Source organism: Macaca mulatta, chromosome 12 (assembly GCF_049350105.2).
Source record: "Macaca mulatta isolate MMU2019108-1 chromosome 12, T2T-MMU8v2.0, whole genome shotgun sequence".
Classification (NCBI taxonomy): Eukaryota; Metazoa; Chordata; class Mammalia; order Primates; family Cercopithecidae; genus Macaca; species Macaca mulatta.
In genome coordinates, this window is record NC_133417.1 from 101,229,416 (window position 1) to 101,257,107 (window position 27,692).

At 39.3% G+C, this 27,692-nt stretch overlaps 1 protein-coding gene across 3 annotated transcripts in view; it reads right to left on the reverse strand.

Moving 5' to 3' along the window:
- Positions 1–27,692, reverse strand: part of HECW2 (HECT, C2 and WW domain containing E3 ubiquitin protein ligase 2) — a 386,375-nt gene that overhangs the window by 63,282 nt on the left and 295,401 nt on the right. For all 3 annotated transcript variants that reach the window (XM_015131908.3, XM_015131909.3, XM_077957331.1), the window contains 3 exons: positions 15,180–15,314; positions 11,376–11,478; positions 8,635–8,731 (listed from right to left, as the gene is read on the reverse strand). In XM_015131908.3, the coding sequence (XP_014987394.1) occupies positions 8,635–8,731; positions 11,376–11,478; positions 15,180–15,314 (335 nt within the window). The remainder of the gene's footprint in view (positions 1–8,634; positions 8,732–11,375; positions 11,479–15,179; positions 15,315–27,692) is intronic.

Below are 27,692 nucleotides of genomic sequence, written 5' to 3' on the forward strand. Positions count from 1 at the left end.
TGATAAGTGCTTAGTAAAATACAAACCAGGGACATGATTAATTTAGGCCAAAATAACATATGTGGCTCCTAACAATTTCCCCTAAGAATCCACCTGGTGTTTGGAATAAACAATCTATTTTTTTTTTTTTTTTTGCTGTGGCAGAGAAATAAAAAAAGAATTGGAAAGCTGATGTCTAATTATTTACTAAAACAGAATCTACTGGAGAGAAACGTAAAGGCAGGTAAAAAGGCAATCTCTTAACATGAAAACTCACAACGTAAAACGAGAACCTAAACCATACAGTGACAAGCTCAGGAAAAAGTCTCCAGCTACTGCTGTCTCTCAGACTCTCACAATATGTGTAACCACTTCCTCCTCTGCACGAAATCACCCCAGAAGATCAACTCTACTAGATCATTTGAGGACAATGAACAAAGTCTCAAGACTGAATTCCCACAGAAAACATTCTCATGAAACCACCCAACATTTTGGTGAAGTCAAAGGGCACGTGTTTGGAGACAACCAGAAGACCAATGCTCAGAACCACAAAACTCTGGACTGCCGACTCTGCACATCCTGGTTCCTCTAGATATAGTTCAGTGGCACATTCACAAATACATGTTTTTAAAAACTGCCCTGAGGCAGTTCTAGAGAAATGCTTTGACTTCCCTAATGGTATAATGTCAAGAAAGGAAGACCAGCACGGATCATTCACACTCATTATTACAGTCACAGGGCACTGTCTGACTTGACAGATACAGTCAAGCAGTTGAAAGGTTATGGGAATTTAAGTCCATTATGGTCATATGATTCTTATGGACCCAGAGATGTGAAATTAATTAGCCACATGCGTAGGGACAAAGTTTGTCATAAATAGATATAAGTTATCTGCATGCTAAGAACTTAGAGAGTTATTTAACTCTGTTTCCTCATGTTAAAATAAACATAATTATAGAATGCAAATGAAATACTTAGCCTGGAGCCTATTATATAGGAAGCACTCAATAATTTTAAACTATTGAGTATATTATTAGATAGGCTCCATAATTATTTATTCCTTTTTCAACACATAATATGATCTATTGAAAATAAAGCCAGACTAGATTTCTGTTGACCCACTCCTTTTTCTGTTTGTATTGTTGGCAAGCTGTTCTAAATAAACTTGCCAACATATTATTAACATAGAATGGATGCTTATTTTGTTTGCTTTGTAAGAAATGCTTCTGATCCAGTAACTGGGCATTTATTTAAATATAAGTAAAAAGCAGATTTTATTAAAAACTACTTTGTGCTATCATAAATAATTCATTGTTCTCTACGATTTAGAAGCGGATTTATTATTCTTTTGGGTTAGGGAAAGCACTGAGACTGGTTTCAGCGCTGATATTTTGCTTTGGTCCACAGAGAGTCCAAGTTTAATGACTAAAGGAAAATGACATTTTACTGAATTGTTTTCTTCATAAATATAACAGAATGTAGGAAAAATCAACAGTAAAACAGATATACCTAAAACATGATTATTCCTCATGTAAGAAAATCATCTTGAAAAACATGATTGAACCACTTATTAGCAAAAAACCACAATGCTTTGGAGAAACATCCAGTGGATGAATGTATGTGTAATTTGGGGAATCTTTCAAAGTTACATCAGAGAACAATGTTTATCGGAAAATAATTTAACAAATATCTGAGTGTGATACTATGAAAATAACCTAAACTAATTTTGGCTATTGGAGTTCCTGTTTTGGGCCTTTTAAATTTTAGGCGATTGACTGTCCAGTTGTCTTAAAGTTGACATTAATAGTTAAGAGATTCCATGCATCAAAAATGTGAAAATTAGATATATACATGATATATAATTCAAAAGCATATGCAGATCTATAAATTAGCACATCCATCCAAATAAAACATGACTAGCACTTATTTCTTTTGCAGAAGTCATAGAATAGGTGACAGGTTCTAAGAATCTGTGTTCCTTACTGCCCTGAAGAACAAAGTCTCTAATCTCTTATTAGGCCTACAATATAATTAGCTGCTTGGAAAGATACTTTAATATACCTTTGGATGGCTTCTAAAATGTTATCTTAATGATATTGCCATGATATTTTGGCCCTCAGTAATTTCTGGCTAAACCTCGAGCCAGAAGGCTCAGTCCTCAGTCCAGGCATGGAGCAGTCAAGGCTGGTTTTATTGCATAAATGTAAAAGATTTTAGAGTAAAGCTCGCTGTAGGAAACAGTGTGACAGCACCACTAAAAAGCCCTCCTATAAACAAATTAATGGTTGAATTAAAGATGGCCAGGCACAGTGGCTCACACCTATAATTCCAACACTTTGGGAGGCCCAGGTAGGCAGATCACTTGAGGCCAGGAGTTCAAGACCAGCCTGGCCAACATGGTGAAACCCCATCTCTACTGAAAATATAAAAATTAGCCGGGCGTGGTAGTGCATTGCTGTAGTTCTGGCTACTCAGGAGGCTGAGGTACAAAATTGCTTGAACCTGGGAGGCAGATGTTGCAGTGAGCCGAGATTGTGCCCACCGCACTCCAGCCTGGGCGACAGAGCGAGACTTCGTCTGCTCCCCACCCCCAAAAGGAAGAGAGATCCTAGATCCTAGTTGCATTTAAATTATATCCACAGAATCACATGGTTCCATTTATACGTATGATCAATTTCAGGAATAGTGGTTTTTAGAGTTTAGGGGCAAATTACTTTAAACTGAGTCCTGGCCGGGCGCGGTGGCTCAAGCCTGTAATCCCAGCACTTTGGGAGGCCGAGACGGGCGGATCACGAGGTCAGGAGATCGAGACCATCCTGGCTAATATGGTGAAACCCCGTCTCTACTAAAAATACAAAAAACTAGCCGGGCGAGGTGGCGGGCGCCTGTGGTCCCAGCTACTCGGGAGGCTGAGGCAGGAGAATGGCGGGAACCCGGGAGGCGGAGCTTGCAGTGAGCTGAGGTCCGGCCACTGCACTCCAGCCTGGGCGACAGAGCGAGACTCCGTCTTAAAAAAAAAAAAACAAAAAAAACAAAACAAAACAAAAAAAACTGAGTCCTTCTGATAGAACAAAGAAGTGAAGGGCAGACTACTAATATAATATTGATTTAAATTTGCTGTATGCTTACTATGCTTACACAGTACCAAATGCTTTATACATATATTATTTCATTTAATCTTCAAAAAGACGCTGGAAGTTAGAATTTCTGATCCCCATTTTACAGATGAGGATGACAACTTGGAGGATTGTTTAATGTCTCATTCAAAGTCAGCTGGTGGGTAAATTGCAGAGCCAGAATTCAAACCTAGGTCTTTCTGACTCCAAACCTGAACAAAATCTTAAGAGCTATTCTCAACTACCTTCTAAGAGCCATTACTGCTGCTCTCCCAGTGAGACAGAGTCTACTATTAGGACTTCTCAATGACCATTACTATGTGGTGTCAATAAATTATTTTAATCAGGTGTCCAGGAGCAATGGCTCATGGTGTTGAATGGCAACAAATTACCAGTGTTATCCCAGCACTTTGGGAGGTTGAAGCAGGAGGATCTCTTAAGCCCAGGTATTCAAAATGAACCTGCACAACATAGCAAGGCTCTATCTCTATAAGAAAAAATAAAATAAACATAAAACAATTAGCAGGGCAAGGTGGTGTGCTCCTGTAGTCCCAGCTACTTGGGAGGCTAAGGCAGGAGGACGGCTTGAGCCCAGGAGGTTGATGCTGCAGTCAACTGTGATCGTGACACTACACTGTAGCCTGGGCAACAGAGTGAGACCCCCTGTCTCAAAAGAAAAAAAAAGGTATCTTTAAAAATTCAATAATTATCCCTATGTGAATTGTCTGTAGGAAAATAATAGTCTCAGTCCAGATTTGCTATTATTTAAGTTTGGTACAGCAAAGATCAGAAGTTTGCCATGTTGGTCCAGACATCTGAGTGATAAGTAAACAAGTCAGGAGAAGACTAAGGGAGAGAGCTAGGCAGGTTTTAACAGGAAAATGCATACGGATCAACAGAAGTAAATTCATGCTATTTTCACCCAAATAGTTCAGATGTTAACCAAGACTAACATTTCCAGTCTAATATTACATGTAGAAAAATTCATTTGCCACAAAGCTGGAAAAGAAATAGATTAGCAATTTTGAACACTAGGGTTTATCTTATGAAAGACAGCTTTTGATACTTTAACTTTTTACTACCTAAAATTCTGTATTGTTTGAAAAATTTCAAAATGGGCAATTATTTTTAAAATTAAAAAAAAATTAAGAGTAAAGTTAAACTCTGACAAAACCCCAGGGCTCTTCAAATAGGATAATGAGAGGAAATAGAAGGTTCAAGTCTGCATTTGCCTCTAGTCTGGTGAATCCTGAAACACATATCCATTTGCCTTTTGTGGTTCAGAATTTATTGACTCCCAAGTTACTGATTTCCTAATAACATAAAATATGGAATGATCTAATCTACCCAGAATGAAAAAATAATCACAGATCATGTCCTCATGGCAAGGTGAGTTATATAGGAAGCACTCAAGGAGGAAACAGCCTGCTGCCAAAAATAATCACTGGTGCCTGGGGAGAGCTGGACTAGCAGGGAACAGATTTACTGATTGGACCTAATGATCATATTAGAGGGGAAATTCTCAACTCTTAACTCAGGTTCATAGCCTTTCTCATTACACAGTGCTGTACAAACACCAATACTAAAAATTTTATTGAACTTTTAAATATGCATTACATTCACCTATCAAGTATTGTTAAAGGTTGTTTTCTAATGAATATATCTGTATTCATATAAAATGTTAGAACTTTTTTTTCAGCTTTTATTTTAATGTCATAGCATACAAACATCTTCTTTCAGTGAGAACCAGTAGTAGCGTATAATAATCCAATGGGGACACTACCCATTTTATAGATGTGGTACTAACTTTTGGAAGCTCATTTTTCTAATAGGAGAAATAAACATCTCCTGAGGTTTGTTTTTTTAAAAAAAAAAAAGGACAGTAACTTAGTACCATTCACATTTACGTGATAAATGAATTTATAGGGAGCAGTGATTTAAATACAGCAGTTGAAAGTAAAAGCCATATCACAATGCATGGAAAACCATAGCCACATAGACAGGAAGACACACCAGTGAAGTCTCAGGGAAGAGAAAACTATACATAGATGCAAACTAAATGAATTGCCTGCTATCCTCTGGTTTAGGAGGAATCACAAGCAAACCAGGAAAACACAAAGTAAAGAGGTATACCTATTTCAATCTCTTAAGGGCTGCCACTTTTACCAGGATATTGTGGGAAGAATAAGAAGGAATATTTATCGTAAGTGGTATGCCACAGATGAGAAAGAACATATACAAAGCTATGTTGGTACTGGGAATCCTTGTTCCAGGTATGAATATAAGGTCCACAGCGAACTTTGACACATAGATTGCTCAGTGGCTCCATTCCATGCATAAATCTGTTATCAAAAATATCACTGAAATAGGAGATTAAAGAAACTCAGCTGATTTCCCACCCCTGTGTTTGTGGGAATGCTCCTCAACTATATAAAACAGAATGTTCTCTTAGATATACAAACTTCCCCTTTTCAATGTTATGATAAGCAAAATATTTAACTCCCAAAAACTCGACAGAAAATGAAAGTGCAGTGTGACACACACTCTGGATAGGAGGAGTGGCATTATCTCATTGATTTAAGTTCCCCCTTCCTTTTACTTATCATGACTGCGTCTGCTTTCCACGGTCACATTCTGTAAAGATGGAAATATATTTCATAGCCTATCAAATAAATGCATAAAATAGATTACCATGTGAATCCTATGTTAGAAGAAAGATTATGCTTAACTGAGGACCCTAGATGCCACTAAAAAAAAAATCTTCAACAATCTTTAGGAGATTAGAGACTTTTCAGACTCTAAAAAGCAAAAAGAAAACAAAACAAAACTTGAAGCTACCAACTTGGGCCTGCAACTTTTCCCTCTGTTAGGATCTGTTAAGATTCTGTCAAATCATTACAGAATAATGACAAATGCCTTGTCCCGGTAGATTAGATCACCTAATCTCTCTGATAGTGGAGATTTAAAGATATGTTAATTCGTATTACATACTAATGTGAAGTGCAGAGAAAAAGTGAAAAACTTCTTGAGTTTCCTCTTTTTTGTGGGGGATGGGGTACACTTAGAGGAACAGATATTAACGTGTGGTGTGTGTTGGAAGTGGTAGAAGAGAGAGGAAATAGAGTTCTCTTTATTTTGTGATTAGCAAAAGAGGAAGAATTTTGTTTGTTTGTTTGTTTTGCTTTGAGGTCTAGGATTGCTAACATTTCTAATTAGACCACTGACGAGCTTGTTTCTGCAATTTTTTAAAGCTAAAACTTCTTACACAAGATTCTCTAGGGGAACATGGATTACTGAGTGGATGCCATAATAAACAAACATACAAAATCTTCACTTGTATAATTATTATAATTTTTCTGTGGTTAAGAACAGCATGCTTATGTTGGGGAAAGCACTAAGAGGTGAGTCAAATGTTATTAACCATGTGAAACCAGGTGAAACTGGGATTTTTATATACTCAATGTTTATAGCATAATACTTGAAATGTTGTGTAGCTTTAGCCTTTACAAACTTTAGAAGGTAGTGACAACTTTAAAGACATGAGACTAAGGTCAGGCACAGTGACTCATGCCTGTAATCCCAGCACTTTTGGAGGCCCAGGCAGCCGGATCACCTGAGGTCAGGCATTCAATACCAGCCTGACCAACATGGTGAAATCCTGTCTCTATTAAAAATACGAAAATTAGCCGGGTGTTGCGGCGGACACCTGTCATCCCAGCTACTCGGGAGGCTGAGACAGGAGAATCGCTTGAACCCAGGAGGCGGAGGTTGCAGTGAGCCGAGATTGCACCATTGCACTCCAGCCTGGGCAATAAGAGTGGGACTCCGTCTCAAAAGAAAAAAGAAAAAAAAAAAAAAAGACATGAGACCGAGAATATCGTAAGAATATTTGGTAATTTATTTTCAAATCAACAACTATATACATACATATTTTTACATTCACTATGTGCAAAATGCTATTCTAGATATTTGAACAGTAAGGAGGAAAAATGATGATGAGTTGGATAAGATCCCTATTTGCAAGGCTCTTAAAATCTAACTGGAAAATAACACATAAGGACTTGAAAAGTCAAACCAAAACACAAAAGTCATAAAGTCAAAACAGTACAAAGGACAATGTGATACATTTCATGACTAATCATCAAAATAGTGTCAAGACCAAAGGTTATTGCAGCCAACTGTGCCATCACAATTATACAGAGAGGTTTTGAAAAAATAATTATTAGGCTCCACCCCAGACCTCTTGAATTAAATTTCTGGGTAGGGCATGGGAGAACAGGGGATATAAATTCACAGAAGGGAGAGGAATTGGAGGAGGCAGGACCTGGCATTTTGTATTATATAAGCTTCCCAGGTCATACTGATGAAAACAGTTTGGCACAACTTAGTGGATCAGTATTTGAGAATCACTGCTGTGGGCCAGGATGGTACCACCAGGCAAATATACTTCTACCAGTAAAGGTGACAACTGGAGTTGGGGTTAAGAAAGATTGTCAGCAGAAACTCTTCTTTTCCTATCCCCACTGATGCCTAGCACACTTAGATAGAGAAATACTAATCTAGATCATGAAAGTGAGAGTCCACAGTGGAGTTGAAAGATTTCAAGGAGGGAACGCTTCTGCTGGGTTTTAGTGGAAAAATCTTGCTTCCCAAACTCAGAAGGAGAGAAAAGCTTGCCAGGGAAGGGGAACAGCATGTATTCAGGAAAGTAAAACCGGGCCTGAGGCACGATGCTTTGAAAAGTTGTTTAGAAGAGAGGGTTCATGCAAGGGGAGGCTCAGTTTTAGAGAGTATCACATTCCCTACTTAGGTTCTAATCTGTTTTTATTATGGAAAAATGTGAATACCAAATCTGGAACTCTACGCATCTCAATTCAATAAACTGTATGCTACTTTTGCTTACTCAAGTTACACTCAAAAAGGTTATGTCATTAATTTCATCATAATCTGCACATCTAGGATAAACTCTTGGCTTAATTTTTTTGTGTTTTTTTCATATTTCTTTTTTTAAATAGGATTCTGGATTGTTTAGTTGATTTTATTCAACCTTTTTTTTTTTTGAGATGGAGTCTCACTCTGTCACCAGGTTGCAGTGCAGTGGCACGATCTCAGCTCACTGCAACCTCCACCTCCCAGGTTCAAGCGATTCTCCTGCCTCAGCCTCCCGAGTAGTTGGGTCTACAGGCACGCACCACCACGCTCAGCTAATTTTTGTATTTTGAGTAGAGACGGGGTTTCACCATGTTGGGCAGGATGGTCTTGATCTCTTGACCTCGTGATCTGCCCATCTTGGCCTCCCAAAGTGCTGAGATTACAGGTGTGAGTCACTGAGCCTGGCTGATTTTATTCAACTTTTATACTTAATAGAGAGAAGTCAGCACTGCAATACCTGGTGATGATGACAAAATATTTGCATACAAGATGTTTTAGCAAAGGATGTCAGAAAGAAAGAATAAATTTCCAAGACAAATATCAGTACAACTAAGATTTAATGGTTTGTGCTTATGCAACATGAACCAGATACCAATATTATTGTTACCTGAGTGAGTGATTCCTGGTAAGATCAGGTTGACGCTCCTGTAGAATTTCAAAGATATTGGGTTGACGTAGAAATGCAACAATCTTGTCATTGTAAGCTGAAAAAAAAATCAGAAAAGACAACAATTTAAAAAAGAATCTATTATTAGTTTTATGTATATAAATCCAAACTTGTGTGTGTGTGTGTGTGAGGTGCAGTTGCACTCTTTCACCCAGACTGCAGTGAAGTGGCATCATCTCAGCTCACTGCAACTTCTGCCCTCATGGGTTCAAGCAATTCTCCTGCTTCAGCCTCCCAAGTAGCTGGGATTATAGGTGCCCGCCACCATGCCCAGCTAATTTTTTTTTTTTTGTATTTTTAAAAGGGATGGGGTTTTGCCATGTTGGCCAGGCTAATCTCAAACTCCTGATCTTGATCCACCTGCCTCGGCCTCCCAAAGTGCTAGGATTACAGGCGTAAGCCACTGCGCCCGGACTATACATCCAAACTTTTCAAAATCATCTGTTTTTCAGCTAGGCATGGTAGCTTACGCCTGTAACCCCAGCACTTTGAGAGTCTGAGTTGGGAGGATCACTTGAGCTCAGGAGATTAAGACCAGCCTGGGCAACATAGTGAGAACTTGTTTCTACTGAAAAATAAAAAAATAAATGAAATCTGTTTTTCTGGCTAATATTACTTATACTCAAAGTTATAGTTTAGAACTAGACTGTGCTCACCACTGTAGGTGCTTACATTCCAATTTCTATCTAACCTTTTATATGATTATTGGACTTAGATCTGTTAGCTGTGGCTTAGTTAAACATTCTTAGTAAACTCATTTGATAAGCCATATTTATTATCAAATGGCAAGATGAGGTCACCAATGAGATTCTAGATCTTGATCATTTTAAGCTTATGAAAATCAGCCTCACAGAAATGACAAGTCAGAAATGAAAAACCATCTTCTGATTAATTAGTAGTCAGCCAGGGAGGTAGAAGAAATGCAAATCAAAACCACAATGAAATACCATCTCACACCAGTTAGAATGGCGATCATTACAAAGTCAAGAAACAACAGGTGCTGGAGAGGATGTGGAGAAATAGGAACACTTTTACACTGTTGGTGGGACTGTAAACTAGTTCAACCATTGTGGAAGACAGTGTGGCGATTCCTCAAGGATCTAGAACTAGAAATACCATTTGACCCAGCCATCCCATTACTGGGTATATACCCAAAGGATTATAAATCATGCTGCTATACAGACACATGCACGCATATGTTTATTGCAGCACTATTCACAATAGCAAAGACTTGGAACCAACCCAAATGTCCATCAATGATAGACTGGATTAAGAAAATGTGGCACAGATACACCATGGAATATTACGCAGTCATAAAAAAGGATGAGTTCATGTCCTTTGTAGGGATATGGATAAAGCTGGAAACCATCATTCTCAGCAAACTATTGCAAGGACAAAAAACCAAATACCGCACATTCTCACTCATAGGTGGGAATTGAACAATGAGAACACTTGGATACAGGGCGGGGAACATCACACACTGGGGCCTGTCGTGGGGTAGGGGGAGGGGGTAGGGATAGCATTAGGAGATATACCTAATGTAAATGACAAGTTAATGGGTGCAGCACGCCAACATGGCACATGTATACATATGTAACAAACCTGCATGTTGTGCACATGTACCCTAGAACTTAAAGTATAATAATAAAAAAAAGAAACAAAAACGTTTTAAAACAAAGATAAATGGAGAGCTGGTCTAAATTTTTTTTTTTTTTTTTTTTTTTTTTTTTTTTTTTTTTTGAGACTGAGTCTTGCTTTGTCCCTAGGCTGGAGTGCAGTGGTGCAATCTCGGCTCACTGCAACCTCCGCCTCCCGGGTTCAAGTGATTCTCCTATCTCAGCCTCCTGAGCAGCTGGGACTACAGGTGCATGCCACCAGGCCTGGCTAATTTTTTCTTATCTTTACTAGAGACGGGGTTTCACTGTGTTAGCTAGGATGGTCTCGATCTGTCGACCTTGTGATCTGCCCATCTTGGCCCCGCAAAATGCTGGGATTACAGGCGTGAGCCACTGTGCCCAGCCAACCTAGTCTTATTTAAGACGGAGCACGGAGCCCATATGGCCTCCCACCAGTCTGTCCACTCCCCCTGCCTTAGGCACTTCAGGTTTGGCAACCACCGATCTACTTCAACCTCATCCTTTTAATAACAACTCAAGTTGTTTTTTAGGACTTTTTCCTACATTCATTTATTTTTATTTTACTATTTTAGAGGTTCTTGCTGCCTTCTATTTGTGACAAAAGCCCTTAAGAATGTGCTCTCTTTGATTGTTTATTTTGTGAGGCTGCTACAGATTCACATGCCATTTAAATTCTGTCTCAGCCTTAAATATATACTAAGTATATGCTCGTCCAAATTCTTAATTTATAATGATTGCATAACATATTACCTTAATAAATTATTTTTCCTTAACTTCAATAATCTAATATAATACCTCTACTCAGGAAAGGTAGGGTGCTATTAAAAAACAATCTCATCCTTTAGGATATGATAAGACAGAAGCCCTTTGAGACTCAAGTATATAGGATTTTGTTGTACATTTCTTAAGGATAATGCAGCAATTTCTCAATACAGGGCAAAAAGTAGCAGGCTAACAACAGGAGAAGTGTGTACATGGTACAGATGTACATGGTACAGATAACAGCACAAAAGGACAGATAATTTCTGGAAAGGGATGACATACCCACTGGAACCATGTCCTGGTACTGTGGCCTACTGACTGTATTGAATGTACTGGATGGCCTGGGAAGAACTGGTGGTCCTGCATGTCGAGAATCTTCTCCTACCTGCAAACAGAGGCATCTTTTATATTCTGCACCAAGAGCCAGAATGCTCTGTATCAGCATCCCAAACCAAGTTGTTCAAAATATTAACAATGAGCATGGTGAAGTACCACTTGATCAGAACGGACACCAGCTGTGGAGCTGAAGCAGGGTTCTTAGTTATTGAAAGTCTTGTTTTAGTGGCCAAATGGGGAGGGGGGGAAGGATTTGAGGCATCCACATTCTTGAGAGGGGCTGGGGCAGTGACTCTTTACCAAGCGGCACAGAAGTAGTTCAATCTGCTTATAATTACGGAGGCTGCAGCAGCTAAACAGCAGACTTGTTCATCAGGACTAACTTCTGCGTTGACAGAGCACAGTCTGCAACAACACAATCAAAGGGAAGACTGAGTGGTATAAAATGTTTTGGGGCAGTGCCAAGATATTTCTTCTTTTGGCTGAGGCAGGCCAGGGAATTCCCTGGCTCAGCAGAGGAGGGGTTGAAGAGCAGCAATCTTCATGTGGGGTTCCGAGTTAGTATATTATCTCCTCAGGAGCAATTTTCTGTGCCTATTAGAACACCTGGTACAACAGATCTTTCTGGTTTGAGCCTCCCACACCAGGGTGCTAATAGGAACAGGTGCGGAGGAGCTAAATAGGGTTGTCCTAACCTGAATTATTTATTGCACCTAATATAGATTTAGAAACTCATACACACAAGTAGATAACCAAAAATATCCATCAACAGTCTTACCAGAAAACTCTAATGTTTTTTTCGCTTCTGCTTTAGCATTTTTCCCCATATTACAGAAGTCTTTTAAGACAATAGTAGAACAGTAGTATAAGAGAGAATAAGAAAAAATAACATACTGCACTGGATTTATAAACTGGGATTTTGAAAACAGACTTTTATTCCACCCACAACCATTTGCAGCCCTTTTATCATATGGCATCACTTGGGTATTTGCTGAAGATTTTTCTAAAGACCCTAATGCTAAAAATATCCTCCCCACCCTCCACCGCTTGCTTGTCCTTTAAGAATGCTCTCACTCATTCTTCAAAGAGTAGTTCAAACAGCCCCTCCTCAACAAGGTCTTCCCTCTCCTTCAAGCCCAAGTTAAATACAACCTTCTCTGAGCTCCCACAGAACAAGCAGAACAAGCAGCTGCCATTGCGAACAGTTTATATTATTTGTCAATTATACCACAATAAAGCTAGAAAGATATAAATAAAAAGAAAAAAACATGATTATCTAAAGGTATATTTTTCTTTCCCAACTATTAAAAAAAGAAAATTTACAAAGCATTTTTCATTCATATTTTTATTCATTTGTAGTATGGTTTCATGTTTTCCTCGCCTATTAAGAATGCGGGAAATGTGTGGGCCAGGCGTGGTGGCTCACGCCTATAATCCCAGCACTTTGGGTGGCCAAGGCGGCTGGATCACAAGGTCAACAGATCGAGACCATCCTGGCCAACACGGTGAAACCCCATCTCTACTAAAAATACAAAAATTAGCCGGGTGTGGTGGCAGGCACCTATAGTCCCAGCTACTCGGGAGGCTGAAGCAGGAGAATTTCTTGAACCCGGGAGGCAGTGGTTGCAGTGAACCGAGATTGCACCACTGCACTCCTGCCTGGTAACAGAGCAAGACTCAGTCTCAAAAAAAAAAAAAAAAAAAAGAAAAAGAAAAAGAAAAAGGATGCAGGAAATGTGTTATTTATTTGCATCCCTTATAACAGCAACCATTATGTTTCTTCATTGTAGTAGGTGTTTGGTGTTAGCTTGTTAGATGGAAAGGACATCAATCTTTCTACTGACTGGAATATTTGCTGAAGGAATACAAGATGGTGGCTGAAATGACTCATGTATGTAATTAGAAGTTTTCACATCCTGCTTCTCTTGAGTTACTGGCTTTGAGGGATGAATACAGCTACTCTCTGGGGAGATCTGATCACTAAGTACAGATTGTTAGTCAGATATCTGATCATTTCGACACTCCAATATATACTTTCTCTCCTTACAGTATGTTGCCATGTCTCATCATTTCCCAGAAAAGCCAAAGGTCTTCTCTCTGAGACCTCAGTCCTTGTAACCAGACCAGCAGACAGTGGGCAATCCCTCGGAAGGGCAGCACTGCAAGATGTGCATGATTCCAACAGCCATGTCAGAAAGGACACTCCCCTGGAAGGTTTAACAACGTGGAGGGCTGGACGCTCAGTCTGTACGGAGTTATCTCTGGGCCACTGCTCAGTTGCCAGCCATAGGAGGAAAAGCCTTAACGTATCCCTTAGGGTCCCTCTCTCATAAAGGCTACTACTACTAGACCATGAAAATAATTCATGTTCTAAGGTAGAGGGGTTGAAAAAAAATGAAAGTATAGCTATTAATCTCATGTCTGTTTTCCCAGAAAAATAGTCCTGACTAGACCAAACAGCCAGCTTCATACTGTGAAGTCATGATAAGGTGAGTGGTTAAAGGGCACGGGCTATGCAATAAAATATCAGACAGAGCCCTAATTGTGCTACACATCGCACACAAGGTCCAAAGGTGAGAGGTCTGTTCTGCTTTTAAGATGAATGCTGTTAGCGTCATTCAGTTCACCACTAATGGGTTACATGACAGCAAGGTAAAGATTTATTAGCTACTCATAAAACATAAATATTTTTGTACATATCTCATCCTGTAATATATTTGTATATCATTTTTATATGAGCTTCTCATGTATACCCTTCTATATCTGCACTTACAACCAGTGAACACATGATGCATTGGAGCAAGTATGTAAATCATGAGGGGAAATTCCAAGAGCAGATTTTGATGAATCAGATCCAGTTATTTACTGTATTCATATTTTTTCTTATGCAAAATATACGGCTACAAAGATATTTGATATACAATATAATATTGAAAACATGACATGCACATAGACACAGAAAAGGCATGTAAAGGCGGGTAAAGGATCCTAATTCTAAAGGGAATTTTCAGAGACAATGTAAATCAAGTGATGGTATATAATCAAATCATAAGCCCATAGGAAGGAGAAGAAAACTTGACTTAAGACATTTCTTTTATATATTTAAACTGCAAAAGGAAGAAGTGAAATAAGATTTTTTGTGTGTTTTTTTTTTTTTTTGGTTAGGATATTAGAGGGCCCTCATGTGGTTACCATTGGTGCCTGCAAACTGGTTAAGCAGTTTTTAGCAATTCTTAGTTCAGCCCATTTTCTCCAGGCACATAAAGTATATAAAACAACTCTCTCAAAAATATCCTAATTTTAAAGAATACTAGTGAGGATTCCATAATCCCATAGCCCTGGATGAATATTGTAATGTAATATAGAACACCTCACTTAAGAAATTCTATATTTAACCAAGTTATATTCATTTCTTCCTGTGAGGCTGAAAATGGGTGTGCAAACAGGCTTATCAGCTCCCCGTCTTGAACATTTTAGTACATTATCAACTCCCTCTCACCTTCGTCTGAGTCAAAAAATCTTAAATTTCTTCAGTTTTTCCTCACATATCCTACCTTTTTAAATTTGTGATTTAGGCTGTATGTATTTCCAGAGAAGCCCTGTCAACATTTGAAAGCTTTTCAGCCTCTAAATCAAACTCAAAAAAACAAAACAAAAAAATACTTAAAAAAAAAAATCCAATTCCTCAAACCATCACATTCTAGAAGCTTCTATCAACCAACAGGTCAGTCCCCAACATGCTTGACTCACCTCACCCGCACTGTGGCTGCGTTGCCTTGTCAGGTGTTGCCGATGAACCAGCGCACTTGTAGGTCTACTGCTCTGAAGTGGGAGTCGGGGATCAATGAAAGTGGTGGTACGGGAGTTGTGGTCCACAAAGAACGCCTAGGATACAATACACTGAGTCAAATACATGCCGCTCACATGTCTTAGCTGAGCTATAACATCAGACGGTCAGGAAAAGACTCACTTCTGAGTCACGATCTTAGCTCTATTTTCTCATAATTTTCAATATTTGGGGAAATTTCTCCGTACCCCCACAGGACAGATCACATTAGAGAAAGCCAAGCTTAGATGAGATCCAGAACGAAGAGAGCAGGAAGGAACATTATGCTTGGTTTTAGGAAATACTCTACAAGATAGTCATCAAAGATATGATCTGAGAAGGAAGCCAGAAGAATGGACATTTGGGCTTCTCTTAACTGACGGTCTTTGAGCTCTTACTATCATAGGTGGTTATTATAAAGTTCTTACCACCTTGAAACTTTTAAACATCATTGACTTCTCTTCTTTTTTCCTTCTCCTATACAGCAAGCCACCAAATCCTTCTCATTTTCTCACTGTAGTATCCTCTATTTGTCCCCTCCCAGCCTGAACACCACCCCATTATTTTGGGACTTTATTTTATGTGTATAAGTACTGGTGGTTTCTCAGCTGCTCCACATCTCTATCACCGTAGTCATTTAACTGGCCCATTACTACAGGAATATTCTTTCTAAATACATCAATTACACACCACCCAATCCAAAGCTTCTCGTGACTATCCATTGTCCACAGAAAATACATTCCCACTCTTTGGTCAGTTTTTCATGACTCTTTAACAGTCTGCCTACATGCCTTTCCAGTTTAGTCACCCATTACACACCCATTCAAATTCATCACATACTGTCTAGAACTTTGGGCAAGCCACTTAAGTTCTCTGAGCTATATATTTCTTACAAAAACCTGTCTCTTTCATTCCTAACAAACATTTCTCCCCCACAATGTGTTAGGAGAGTGGAAGCCATGTCTGGCATGATCACTGTAGAATCTCTGGGAACATGAAATCAGGAATGAGCATAAACCATTTACCTCAGCATTGCAGTAACATGAAATACAATGTAGCAAAGCATTTTTTGGTCTATTTGTTTAATTCTAAAACTATACAAGTGCTATCTATCATTATCCTTAGGGGCCCAATGTTGTAAGTTTTCAAAGTAAAATTTACTCAAGGTAATAATGAAACCCATTATCTTAAGTACAATTAGAAATTGTAAGTTTTCCATGATCAGATAGTTAATTAGGTCATCAAAGATGAAAGGGGCTATTAGGAGAGCCAGGAGACTCAGTACCTATAAACCAAGTGTCAAGGCACATGATGTATGCCAAATAACAGGCAAAAAGAACTGACCTTTCAAATCGATGGAGCTCAGTTAACAAAGTACCTTAACACCTAGAGATGAAGCTATCTAGGCAAATGCCAGAGGCAGATAGTATATTTATGCCTATTTAGAAACCTACTTTCCCATTACGGAACCAAATGTTTCATATAGAACTGTATGTACATTATTAAGAAATGGGGCAGGTCCCATATAGAAAACATTTTTACATCTTTATAAAGAAATAACTTTAAGCAATGGATGTACCAGAAAACAAAGCAGAAAAATGGACAGAACAGGAATCTTTCCCAGTCCTTTCTCTTACTATCCAATTTCTGGGTACAAAAAATAAAGGCTTTGTGTGACATTTTGTCATCAGCCTTACATCCTGGGTAATGTTTCCTCTTCACTAACCTTGGGTGAAACATCCTTCTTCTCAGGTCTTGGAAAAAGTACTCCAGTGATAAAACCTGTGTGGACTTGCATTGACAGGTTCTGACCCCAAATGTCACATTGGTCCCATTTGGTTTGTGCTTCTAATACAATTGTCCACTATTTCTGCCACTATTCAAAATGTCATAAAATAGCAATTAACTTATTTTGTACCAATGGATGTGGCTAATACCTATTTTTAAATAATACATATTAGAACCAAACCCATATCCTCTTTATGTAAATGGAGAGTAACAAGCTTTTATTACTAACACAATCCTATTAACCATCTTGTTTAAGGGAAAAATACAAAGAGCATAAATTAGAATGGCCTATTTACCTAATTTCTCAGGAATGTTTTGAAGGGATGGGTGGTCATTAACGGTACAATGATGCACTTGTAATTATAAAGACAAATGGGTGTCTACATGTAGGTCAACCGTGATTTGCATGTAGTGTCATAGCCTAATGTGATTTTAAGAGGCTTGTCTAAAATCCATTCTCGAAAGAACTATACTGCAAAAGCCTTGAGAGTAGTGACTCTATCTTACTCACTCTGTTATCCCCAATAGCCTTTAGGGTTGTGCCTGGAAGAAAGAGGGTGCTCAGATAAAAACAAATTGCCAAAAACTTGAATTTCCAACCAAAATACAAGGAGACAACTAACAATTAACTAACCAAGTGTTAAAAAGCATGTTCTTGGGCCAGGTGCGATGGCTCACATCTGTAATCCCAGCACTTTGGAAGGCTGAGGTGGGTGGATTGCTTGAGCTCAGAAGTTCGAGGCCAGCCTGGGCAACATGGCAAAACCCTGTCTCTACAAAATACTCAAAAATTATCCAGGCACGCGATGGCGGACACCTGTAGTCCCAGCTACTTGGGAGGCTGAAGTGAGAGGATCATTTGAGCCTGGGAGGTGGTGATTGCAGAGAGTCAAGGTTGCACCACTGCACTCCAGCCTGGGTAGGTGATAGAGTGAGACCCCATGTAAAAAAAAAAAAAAAAAAAAAAAAAAAAAAAAAAAAAAGCACGTTCTTTTACAAAAATACTGAAGATTTGGGGGAAAAAAAAATTGAGGGAAGCTAAAGACCCTAAAACCACAAACAGAAGATTTTAAAAATCCCATTGTAAATATGGATAAAGTACCAGGTTAAAAATGGAGAAGTAGGAGGCAACATAATGATTAAATGCTTGGAATTTGGAAAAAGACAAGCCTGGTTCTGAGCTCTAGTTTGCTACTTGCTAGTAATGCCACTTTGGGCAAACTAGTTAAAATTTTTAAACCTCGGTTTCTTTTCCTGTTAAATGGGGATCATAACTACATTAAAGGAAGGTTAACTGAGATGGTTCATATGAATTTTTGAGCATGCTGCCTGTGACACCTCAAGTATGAGGTACTATTATTATCACAAATAATAGTTTTCTTTTCTGAAACCATTTCCTAAGGATCACAATGTTTCTTGCTAAAGCCCATATACAAGGCTCAAAAAAAGGAGGACCAGTGAAAACTGTTTGTTACCAGGCTCCTTGTAAGTATGTGTGGCCAAGACTAAGTTCTGACCAGTAAGATGTAAAACATGGTACTTCTGGGAAATCTCCTGGTGAAGGACAGATGATCCCTCGTTCTGTTCTTTGCCTATCTTACTCTCTGAAACACAAATTTAATAGTGGAGCTCCAGTAGCCATACTGAACCATGGGGATTGTTGAGGAAAAGAGTCAAACTCTGTAAAATACTTGAAGAGATTTATTCTGAGCCAAGCATGAGTGGCCAATGGCTTGTGACACAGCCCTCAAGAGATCCTGAGAATGTCTACCCAAGGTAGACTTGGTGTTATACATTTTAGAGAGGGCTAAGGCACCAAAAACACATGCAAGATATATGTTAGTTCAGTCTGGAAAGGCAAGACAACTGGAAGTAGGGATGGGGGCGATTCTAGGTCATAGGGAGATTCAAAGATTTTCTGTTCGGCAGTTGGTTATTATCTAAAGATCTGGATGGAATCAATAGAAAGGAATGTCTGGGTTATGATGAGGGTTGTGGAGACCAAGGTTTTATCATGTAGATGAAGCCTCCAGGTAGCAGGCTTCAGAGACAAAAGGCTGTAAATATTTCTTATCAGACTCAAAGGGTCTGTTCTATCAGTCTTAAGGTCTCTGTTGTGTTAACGCCGGTCAGCTGTGAGGCATATCCAACCCCCCCCCCCTTTCCATCACGGCCTGAACTAGCTTTTTTAGGTTAACTTTGGAATGTCCTTGGATGAGAGGAGGGGTGCATTCAGATGGCTTAGGGGCTTAGAATTTTATTTTTGGTTTACAAGATGAAGAATGGCTGAGCAAAAAGTTGGAAGGAGCGGTCGGGCGCAGTGGCTCACACCTCTAATCCCAGCACTTTGGTAGGCCAAGGTGGGCGGATCACGAGGTCAGGAGATCGAGACCATCCTGGCTAACATGGTGAAACCTCGTCTCTACTAGAAATATACAAAAAATTAGCCAGGAGTGGTGGCGGGCACTTGTAGTCCCAGCTACTCGGGAGGCTGAGGCAGGAGAATGGTGTGAACCCAGAAGGCAGAGGTTGCAGTCAGCAGAGATCGTGCCACTGCACCCCAGCCTGGGTGACAGAGCAAGACTCCATCTCAAAAAAAAAAAAAAAGTTGGAAGGAGCTGGGGCTCTCACAACATGATGAACTCCCTGGTCAACCCTAGACTGCCTACCTCTGAACATCTTTATGGGAGAGAATACACTTTTTTTTTTTTTTTTGAGATGGAGTCTTGCTTTGTTGCCCAGGCTGGAGCACAGTGGCACCATCTTGGCTCTCTGCAACCTCTGCCTCCCAGGTTTAAGTGACTCTCCTGCCTCAGCCTCCCAAGTAGCTGGAATTACAAGCACGCACCACCACACTACCACACCTAATTTTTTGTATTTTTAGTAGAGACAGGGTTTCACCATGTTGCCCAGGCTGGTGTTGAACTCCTGACCTCAGGTGATCCACCTGCCTCAGACTCTCAAAGTGTTGGGATTACAGGCGTGAGCCACCATGCCCGGCAAGAATACAATCTTGTACATTAAAATGTATATGGGTTTTGCACCACAATACAGTTAAATCAAATCCTACTGGAAACACTGAAGTTTCCACACTGCAGAGGAAAGACAGTCTCTCTAAAAGAAAAATCAGAAAACACCATTATATGTAGGGATTTTCCCTATTTGGTGAATAGTGATATATCTATCATTCACCTTTAATACAGTTAGAATACAATTCCCAATTTAAGTAAAATGTACAGTTGGGAATTTATCAAGCTGGGATTTGAACCCATATTTCTGTCTGACCCCAAAGCCCAATGAGCAATACCTTTTCCCCCACCTCTCTTCTTTTCATACATCATCTCCTTTTTTCCATTCTGCTTTCTGCCTACCATCTTTTCCTTTTTATGTTCTTCCCACTCCCCTCACACCTTATATCATACTTTATTTTAGGAAAACATTTCAGTAGGTATTGAATGAGACTGACAGTAACAGCCACTCACAGTGCTTGGCCTCACGAATGAGACTGACAGTAACAGCCACTCACAGTGCTTGGCCTCACCAGTTTCAACACTGCAAAATTTCAAGTGGAAAGACTGCTACTGATCCTAGACAGCATGCTCTACATACTATGCCCAATTCTCATTGCTAATCTGTTGGAAAGATGGCCATGGGTGGAAAATAGGTCCTATTTGTATCCCACAAGGGGCTCTGTTTCAGAGTCAAATGGAATGTGTATATTGTTTACACATGCTTTTTATGTCTGCCAAGTACTTGGGGGAAAAGTCTTGATTAAGACCTCCATCAAAGCCACACAGCTAGGGCACTGACTGAATATAGCACTTCTAAGGAGCAATCCCTTGGTGTGAGTTTTGGCTCCGCTCTGGACCCACTGTGTGACCTTGGACAGATGTCCTTAGAGCTTTGCTTTATTCACTTAAAGGAGATTACTCAGGTCACAGTTGAATTGTGAAAAATAGATTCTACTTTAAAACGAAGAGGAGAGCATGCAAAGTCCAAGCATGGCATTTCTATTTGTGACACACATATCAATTATGTCAGGAAAATGGATCACTTTCCCACAGGAAGTGCCACCTAGTTCAAGCCAGCAATGAAGCTGACCTAGTAAATTTGGATCACTTTATGTCACAATTTTTGAATAGCCTTCAATTATTTATGAAAGTATCTACCATGTATTAATAAATACTGTCTAGAGGAGAGTATGTTGATAATGCAGACATGAAAAAAGAAATCGTATGGAAAAATAGATCATTTTCACATTGGTCACTAGTAAAGCAAATTTTGAACAACACTGATTCCCTAATGCTAAGTTTCATTAAGGAAATTCACTCAAGCTTTACAGTGCTGGGCCAACTAACAACTCAAAAACTGAAAGGAATGCAAATACACAAACTTGAATCTCATTTTTTAAAATGTCTACCCTTTCACAGTTTCGGGGCATAGTCAGAGTCAAAAAATATGGGTTAGTTGGAGCCAAGTGGTATTTTAGTGAAGCCAAACAAAATACAATTTTTTCTTTACACAATTCTTTCTTTCATTCTTTCTTTTTTTAAAAAAACAACAAACTCCTATTATTTTAAGAAAAGAAAAAACCATCACTATTTATGAAGAAATACCAATCTCAGGCTCAACAAATCTAAGTTAAAGAAGTTTGAAATTGTTTCCAGTTACTATTTTGCCACTAAGGAATACATATTAAAAGGCTATGTAAACAAAATAAAACAAAAAGTGCTTGCAACTATGCTACAGAAAGACAGAACATCTGATCTTCCATTTTTCTTTCTATAAACAGTGATGGAAACAGTGAAAGGACAATAATTGATAAGCCAGAAGCACTATGTATTGTATCTATTCTAAATTCTGGTTTCTTAGCCTACAAAGTCTTAGAAGTGCTCAAATAAGGGCTCATTGTAATCTACTTTCATTTTCTAAAGATTGTATTTACTTACCCATTCTCTTCCTTCCAACTTATAACTCTCTTCTCAGCTTCTGGCTCCTTCCCCCAAGATTCTCCCAGTTATAAGGAATAAACAAGCTATTATTTTCTCTACATTATATCTTAGACAAACTCTGTCACAAATAGTGGAGATGAAAAGAGCTGAATGATACAGCTTATCCTCAGTAAAAAATCGTCATGCTAACTTGGTTCTTTTGAAGGAATCAGTAGTCCCAATTATTTCATGACATCTGTATAAGTCACAAAAACGGTTATAGAAAAGTATTACATTTAACTGCTATGACTGTAGCTCTAAAGGTGCTAGGAGAGGAAACAGAGATTTGTGGTACTTGGGCCAGAGTCCTGAAAACAGACGATTAGTAGCTGTGGACAAATATAATATAAGTACCACACTTTGATGTAAAATGTTAGCTAAGGGAATGGTATTTTATGTGTTGGGAGTGACAGTATTTAGGTATTCAACCTAACGTAAGAGGGGAGCCAGTGGTATGTTGGAGATAGCTTGTACCAGCTCGTGAAAGCTAACTGTAATTTTAAGGAATTCTGTGAGCAGGTTGATGTGATGCTGACAGCATGTAACTGACCATGTTGGGAGAATTTACACCATGAAAATTGGCAAGTGCTACAAATCAGCCCTCCTCCCCACCTGCCCCAGAGAGCAGATTGTTCAACATTTCCCAGCTTACAGCTGTGGAACACTGGGAATATAGTTATCCAAATTATCACATTTCAGGTGGAGTAGAAGGGCATTACCATGAAATGTTGAAATCATATATATATATATGTATGTATGTATGTATGTATGTATGTAACCCATGCAGGTCATAAAGACAACTGTTAAAAAAGAAAAGGCAAAAGCCATCTCTGTACTTAGGCAATTTCTTCAAGATTCCATGAGTCTACCATTTTACTCAGAAATTTATTCATAAAACTGATCTCTGCTCTATTCTCTCATTCAAAAAGGTACATAACCCCTAGACAGTTTATTTTTGCCATTTGCCTTCTATGTATACTTATGCATTATTTTTTTCTAACATATTTTTACCTTTTAAAATAGACAAGAAGTCCTTAAAAACCAAGTGCTATCTATCAATTTATAGTTTAATTCCATCAACAGCTAGATTGCTGCATAACTTAAGGTAATTAAACCAGGTGCCCACCACAAGAGGTATTTGTTGTTTCCAAGCAATTAAAAATGTATCACAAAAGTAACAAATGTGGTGGTCAAGTAGACAACGTATTTTTCAAAATGTAGCACTTATCTTGCTAAGAGACTTTTGAAATTATAGTAAGTTGTGGCCTCCAAATATTAAGTTGCACTTTACTCAATGAGCTAAATAGGACTTGACCCAGTAAATACTTGCCATCGGTTTCATGCAAGATTGAAACCAGGGTCTAGGTCATTACTGAAACAACTGTAGCCACACAGGCTATTAGGGTCTGGTAAAATGAGAATTCTCCAATCGGCTCAGCCTGTGGTAATTTCTACCATACAAATATTTGTTCTGTTCTAAAATCTGTCCTCGTGACCATAGCTGCTATTTGCTGTGGTTCTCAAAGTTGAGTATTTGGACCATTCTGATACTTAAACTCCCAATCTGACACCCCAAGTCAAAACCTCTAGAGTTACAAAGCTTGGACATAGAAATGGAAGCCAATTTAGCTGGGAGATATTGTAACACATGATTTCTGAAGGGAAAAACACAAGAAACTATGGGAAAGATATTTCACTTTAAATAAGAAGATGGTTCCCATTATACATTTTTATTTTTTAAAATCCCATGACATGTATGATATGTCACTTATAAAGTTCAAAGTTTCTTTGCATCTCGACTTAGGCCCAAAGAGAATAATGCGGGGAAAAAACCCTGAGTTAATATTGTTTGAGAGTCTAAAGCAAAGAGGCAGGGGGAAATAGTCCATATTTAACATCTTAAAGGGAATTTTTTAAAAAACAGAGACTTTTTGGCCGGGCGCGGTGGCTCACGCCTGTAATCCCAGCACTTTGGGAGGCCAAGGCGGGCGGATCACAAAGTCAGGAGATCGAGATCATCCTGACTAACACAGTGAAACCCCATCTCTACAAAAAAATACAAAAAATTAGCCGGGCATGGTGGCGGGCGCCTGTAGTCCCAGCTAGTTGGGAGGCTGAGGCAGGAGAAAGGCGTGAACCTGGGAGGTGGAGCTTGCAGTGAGCCCGCGCCACTGCACTCCAGCCTGGGTGACAGAGCAAGACTCCATCTCAAAAAAAAAAAAAGAAGAAGAAAAAGACTTTTTCCCCCCCAAAATTAAATCAAATAAGCCCATTATGTAAACTTGAGAAATAACAACTTTCACAGTTTTGTTTACTCATTATCCAAGTCATTTTGTAGCATTCTCTCAGTTTAACTCTCTGCAGTGTAGTATCCACTGATTTCATTGAATTGTTATGTTTCTCCTGAAATTCACTCATTATTTCTTCACAGGAACCAGAAATACCCACCTGGTGCTTTCCTGTCTCTGTGCCTTTACTTTGGGTGTTTTCCCCACCCCATTCCTATTTTTTCTCTCCTCCAAAATCTCTTTTAACCAAACTTCAACCCCTCATTTAAAGCTCACCTCAAATACTGCTGTTACTATGAAAACTTTCCAGGTATCTCATGCCAGAAATAAGTCATTCGACAGTGGACCCTTGCATAGCACAAATCAGTGCTAAGGCGCACATTCTTTTATAATTCAAAGAAGAGGCATTTAGGGTAAAAGAGCAATGTTTAGGAAAGGAATGGTTAGTGGCTTTACACAGGAAGGGCATGATTTTGTGCCAAAGTGTGGATCTGATTTCAGTTCCAGTTCTAAGTTATTTGGCTTTCAAGAATGTTTCTAAAACCTTACTTTCATGATCATGGCTGATGGAGAATACAACCACCAGAGTAGATGTCCACTGGTACAGCAAGAGAATAAATCCACTGAGACACCACAGTATCAGAGCACTCATCGTAGAGAAACAGAGAACATTCCACGTCATTATACAGGTGTAAGGCAGGAGCAAACAGCCCAGGCCAGACGACCCTGCAGCAATCAAGAACGACGTGGACAGCAAAGAACTGTAACACCAAAAAGAAACCCTGCTGTGAAAATACCAGACCGCCATGGTTAAGGGAGACCAGCAGTTCCTTAAGAGGAGGAATAGGACGCTGACATGAATTCTACAGTATATCCCTTTTACATCATCATATATTTCCTATAAGAGTAAGGATTCGTCAATTAACAAATCTGTATCATTTTCACGAAATGCCAAACTGATGAAACTTTTTAGTTACTGTTCTATATAGATCCCTGCTTCTACCTCTAAATTTCAGTAAATTATGAATGATAATAATACCTACCTTACAAATTATCAGGAGGCTCCCACAGCATCCTGCCAAACCCTTACTATCTTCATTATAATTGCTGAAGCTATCCCTTCACCCTCCTTACTGGTGAGAGGCAGGAGAAGAGCACAGACTCTGGAGCTGGACTGCCTGGGTTCAAATCCAATTCCACCACTTACTAATTGTGGGACCTTGGTCAATTCACTTAATCACGCTGTGCCTCAGTTTCCTCTTCCATATAATGTCGATAAAAATAGCACCTATCTCCAGGCTGCTGTGAGCACTAAATGAACTAGTGTCTGGCCCAGGGGCAATGCTACACACTCCAGAATGCTACATTAAGTGGTAAATTTTTATCATTGTTAGCACAATGGTGCACACCTCAGAAGTGTTGCTGAATGACTAAATAAGTGAAAACATGAAAGGAAGATGTTACACTAGAGAAGACAAGATGGAGGCAAATTTCAGCCTGAGAACATTCCTGTTAAGCATCATTTCCTTTCATGTAGATGAGGATATGGACATCCTGTTCCACGTCAACTCTAAAAATCAGTTATCACTGTGGGAAAATAACTTCATAATAGTTAATAGCTTTTGATGTTGCATTACACGAAAAATGTTTTCTCCGTTCAAATGTTCTAGAAGCACAGCAACTCATTTTTAAAAGGGGTTAGCCAGGCAGGGTGGCACGTGCCTATAGTTCCAGCTACTGGGGAGGCTGAAGTGGGAGGAGTGCTCGAGCCCAGGAGTTCTGGACTACAGTGTGCTATGCCAATCAGGTGTCCACACTAAGTTCCCCATCAATATGGTGACCTCCTAGGAGTTGGAGATCACCAGGTTGCCTAAGGTGGGAGGGACCAGCCCAGGTTGGAAATGGCACAGGTTGAAACTCCCATGCTGATCAGTAGTGGGATCATGTCTGTGAATAGCCACTGTACTCCAGCCTGGGCAACACAGCAAGATCCAGTCTCTTAAAATAAATATTATTAAATTCAATTAAAAGGGGCTAAAATTCCGGGGTTGAAAGAAAACCTATTAGCTGCCTATTCATAAGACAGGAGACAGGACTCCTAACATGCTGCCCAAAGCAGAGTCGCCAGATAGACCAAGCGCCAGCCTTCCTGAATGTTCCTTTACGTTATTTTAATCTACCGGAAGCTGGTGACTTGGAAAGAAACTTACATAGGAGAATCACACAGAGATAAACTTGCTTTAGTTAAGGTATCCAGCTTAGCTAAAAATCGTATTAAAGTCTTAATGCATGACAGAGAGAGATCAGGCTAAAGTGATAAGCTTTTGGGTCTGTCTACTAATCTGTCTTGTCCACAAGGCAGGGGTCCTTCAAGTCTTTCACCCCAAACAGCATTCTAATGTAAAAGCCAGCAGCAGATTGTGAGGTCAGCTCTCTACCAGCCTACACTCAAGGTTCTGTACAATGCCAACTTCAAGTTGTAACACCCAGATTAGTAAAAACATCCCCAGAGAATAGGATGTTTTGGATAGTCATGTCATGAACATTGTTGAGATAATGTTTACTCCTGTTTAACCACCAAAACTTTTATAAAAGCTACGAGACAGAACTCGTTCTTAAGAATACATTACAACTCTTCTTCAATAGTATCCTAAATGTAATTGAAACTTTTTTCAAGGTCCAGGGGTTAGTAAAAGAACCTCTCTCCTAAAGTGTGTCTGGCAAGTTATGACTGGCAAGAAGGGACTAACCCCTGCCTTAACAAGTTAAATCTCAACACAGAGCAGAAACAGATGCAGCATTATCCATTATCTTAACTTGGGTTTTCCCTGGACCTCTGATTCTCTAATGAACACAGCTCCCTCATTCACGATTTCAGGTAAAATCTTGTCAGAGCTGAAAACAGATGAATTCTTGTTGTGCTACTACTCTTTAATACCCAGGTATAATACTACCAGTATTTTTCAAAGTCCTTACTTGGACCATCTATGCCCTTCCATCCAACGGAACATTTACAGACACTGGGCTCTCAGGCTGTTGAACCAAATGCAGTACCAGCGAAGCCGTATCTTCCCCTGGTGTCCCTGCTTCCAGCGTAGTGTTCTGGAAAGGCTTCTCTGTCATGCCCATTTGACTCTAATTCAGTGTCATTTTACCTGTGGTCCAGGGACATAATCACAAGCCCAATTCTCTTTCACCTCTCCTAAACTTCGTGCTTGCCACTTCTAATCTTCTCTTGGCTGGGAATTAGAGGTTTATTAAAAACATATGCAGGATGAGAGTTTGAGGGCTCCTCCCACGCATTAAAATACATGCATTTTCTGACAACCATTTTGGCTGCTCATAGGTTCTCAGGTAATACTGCTGGAAG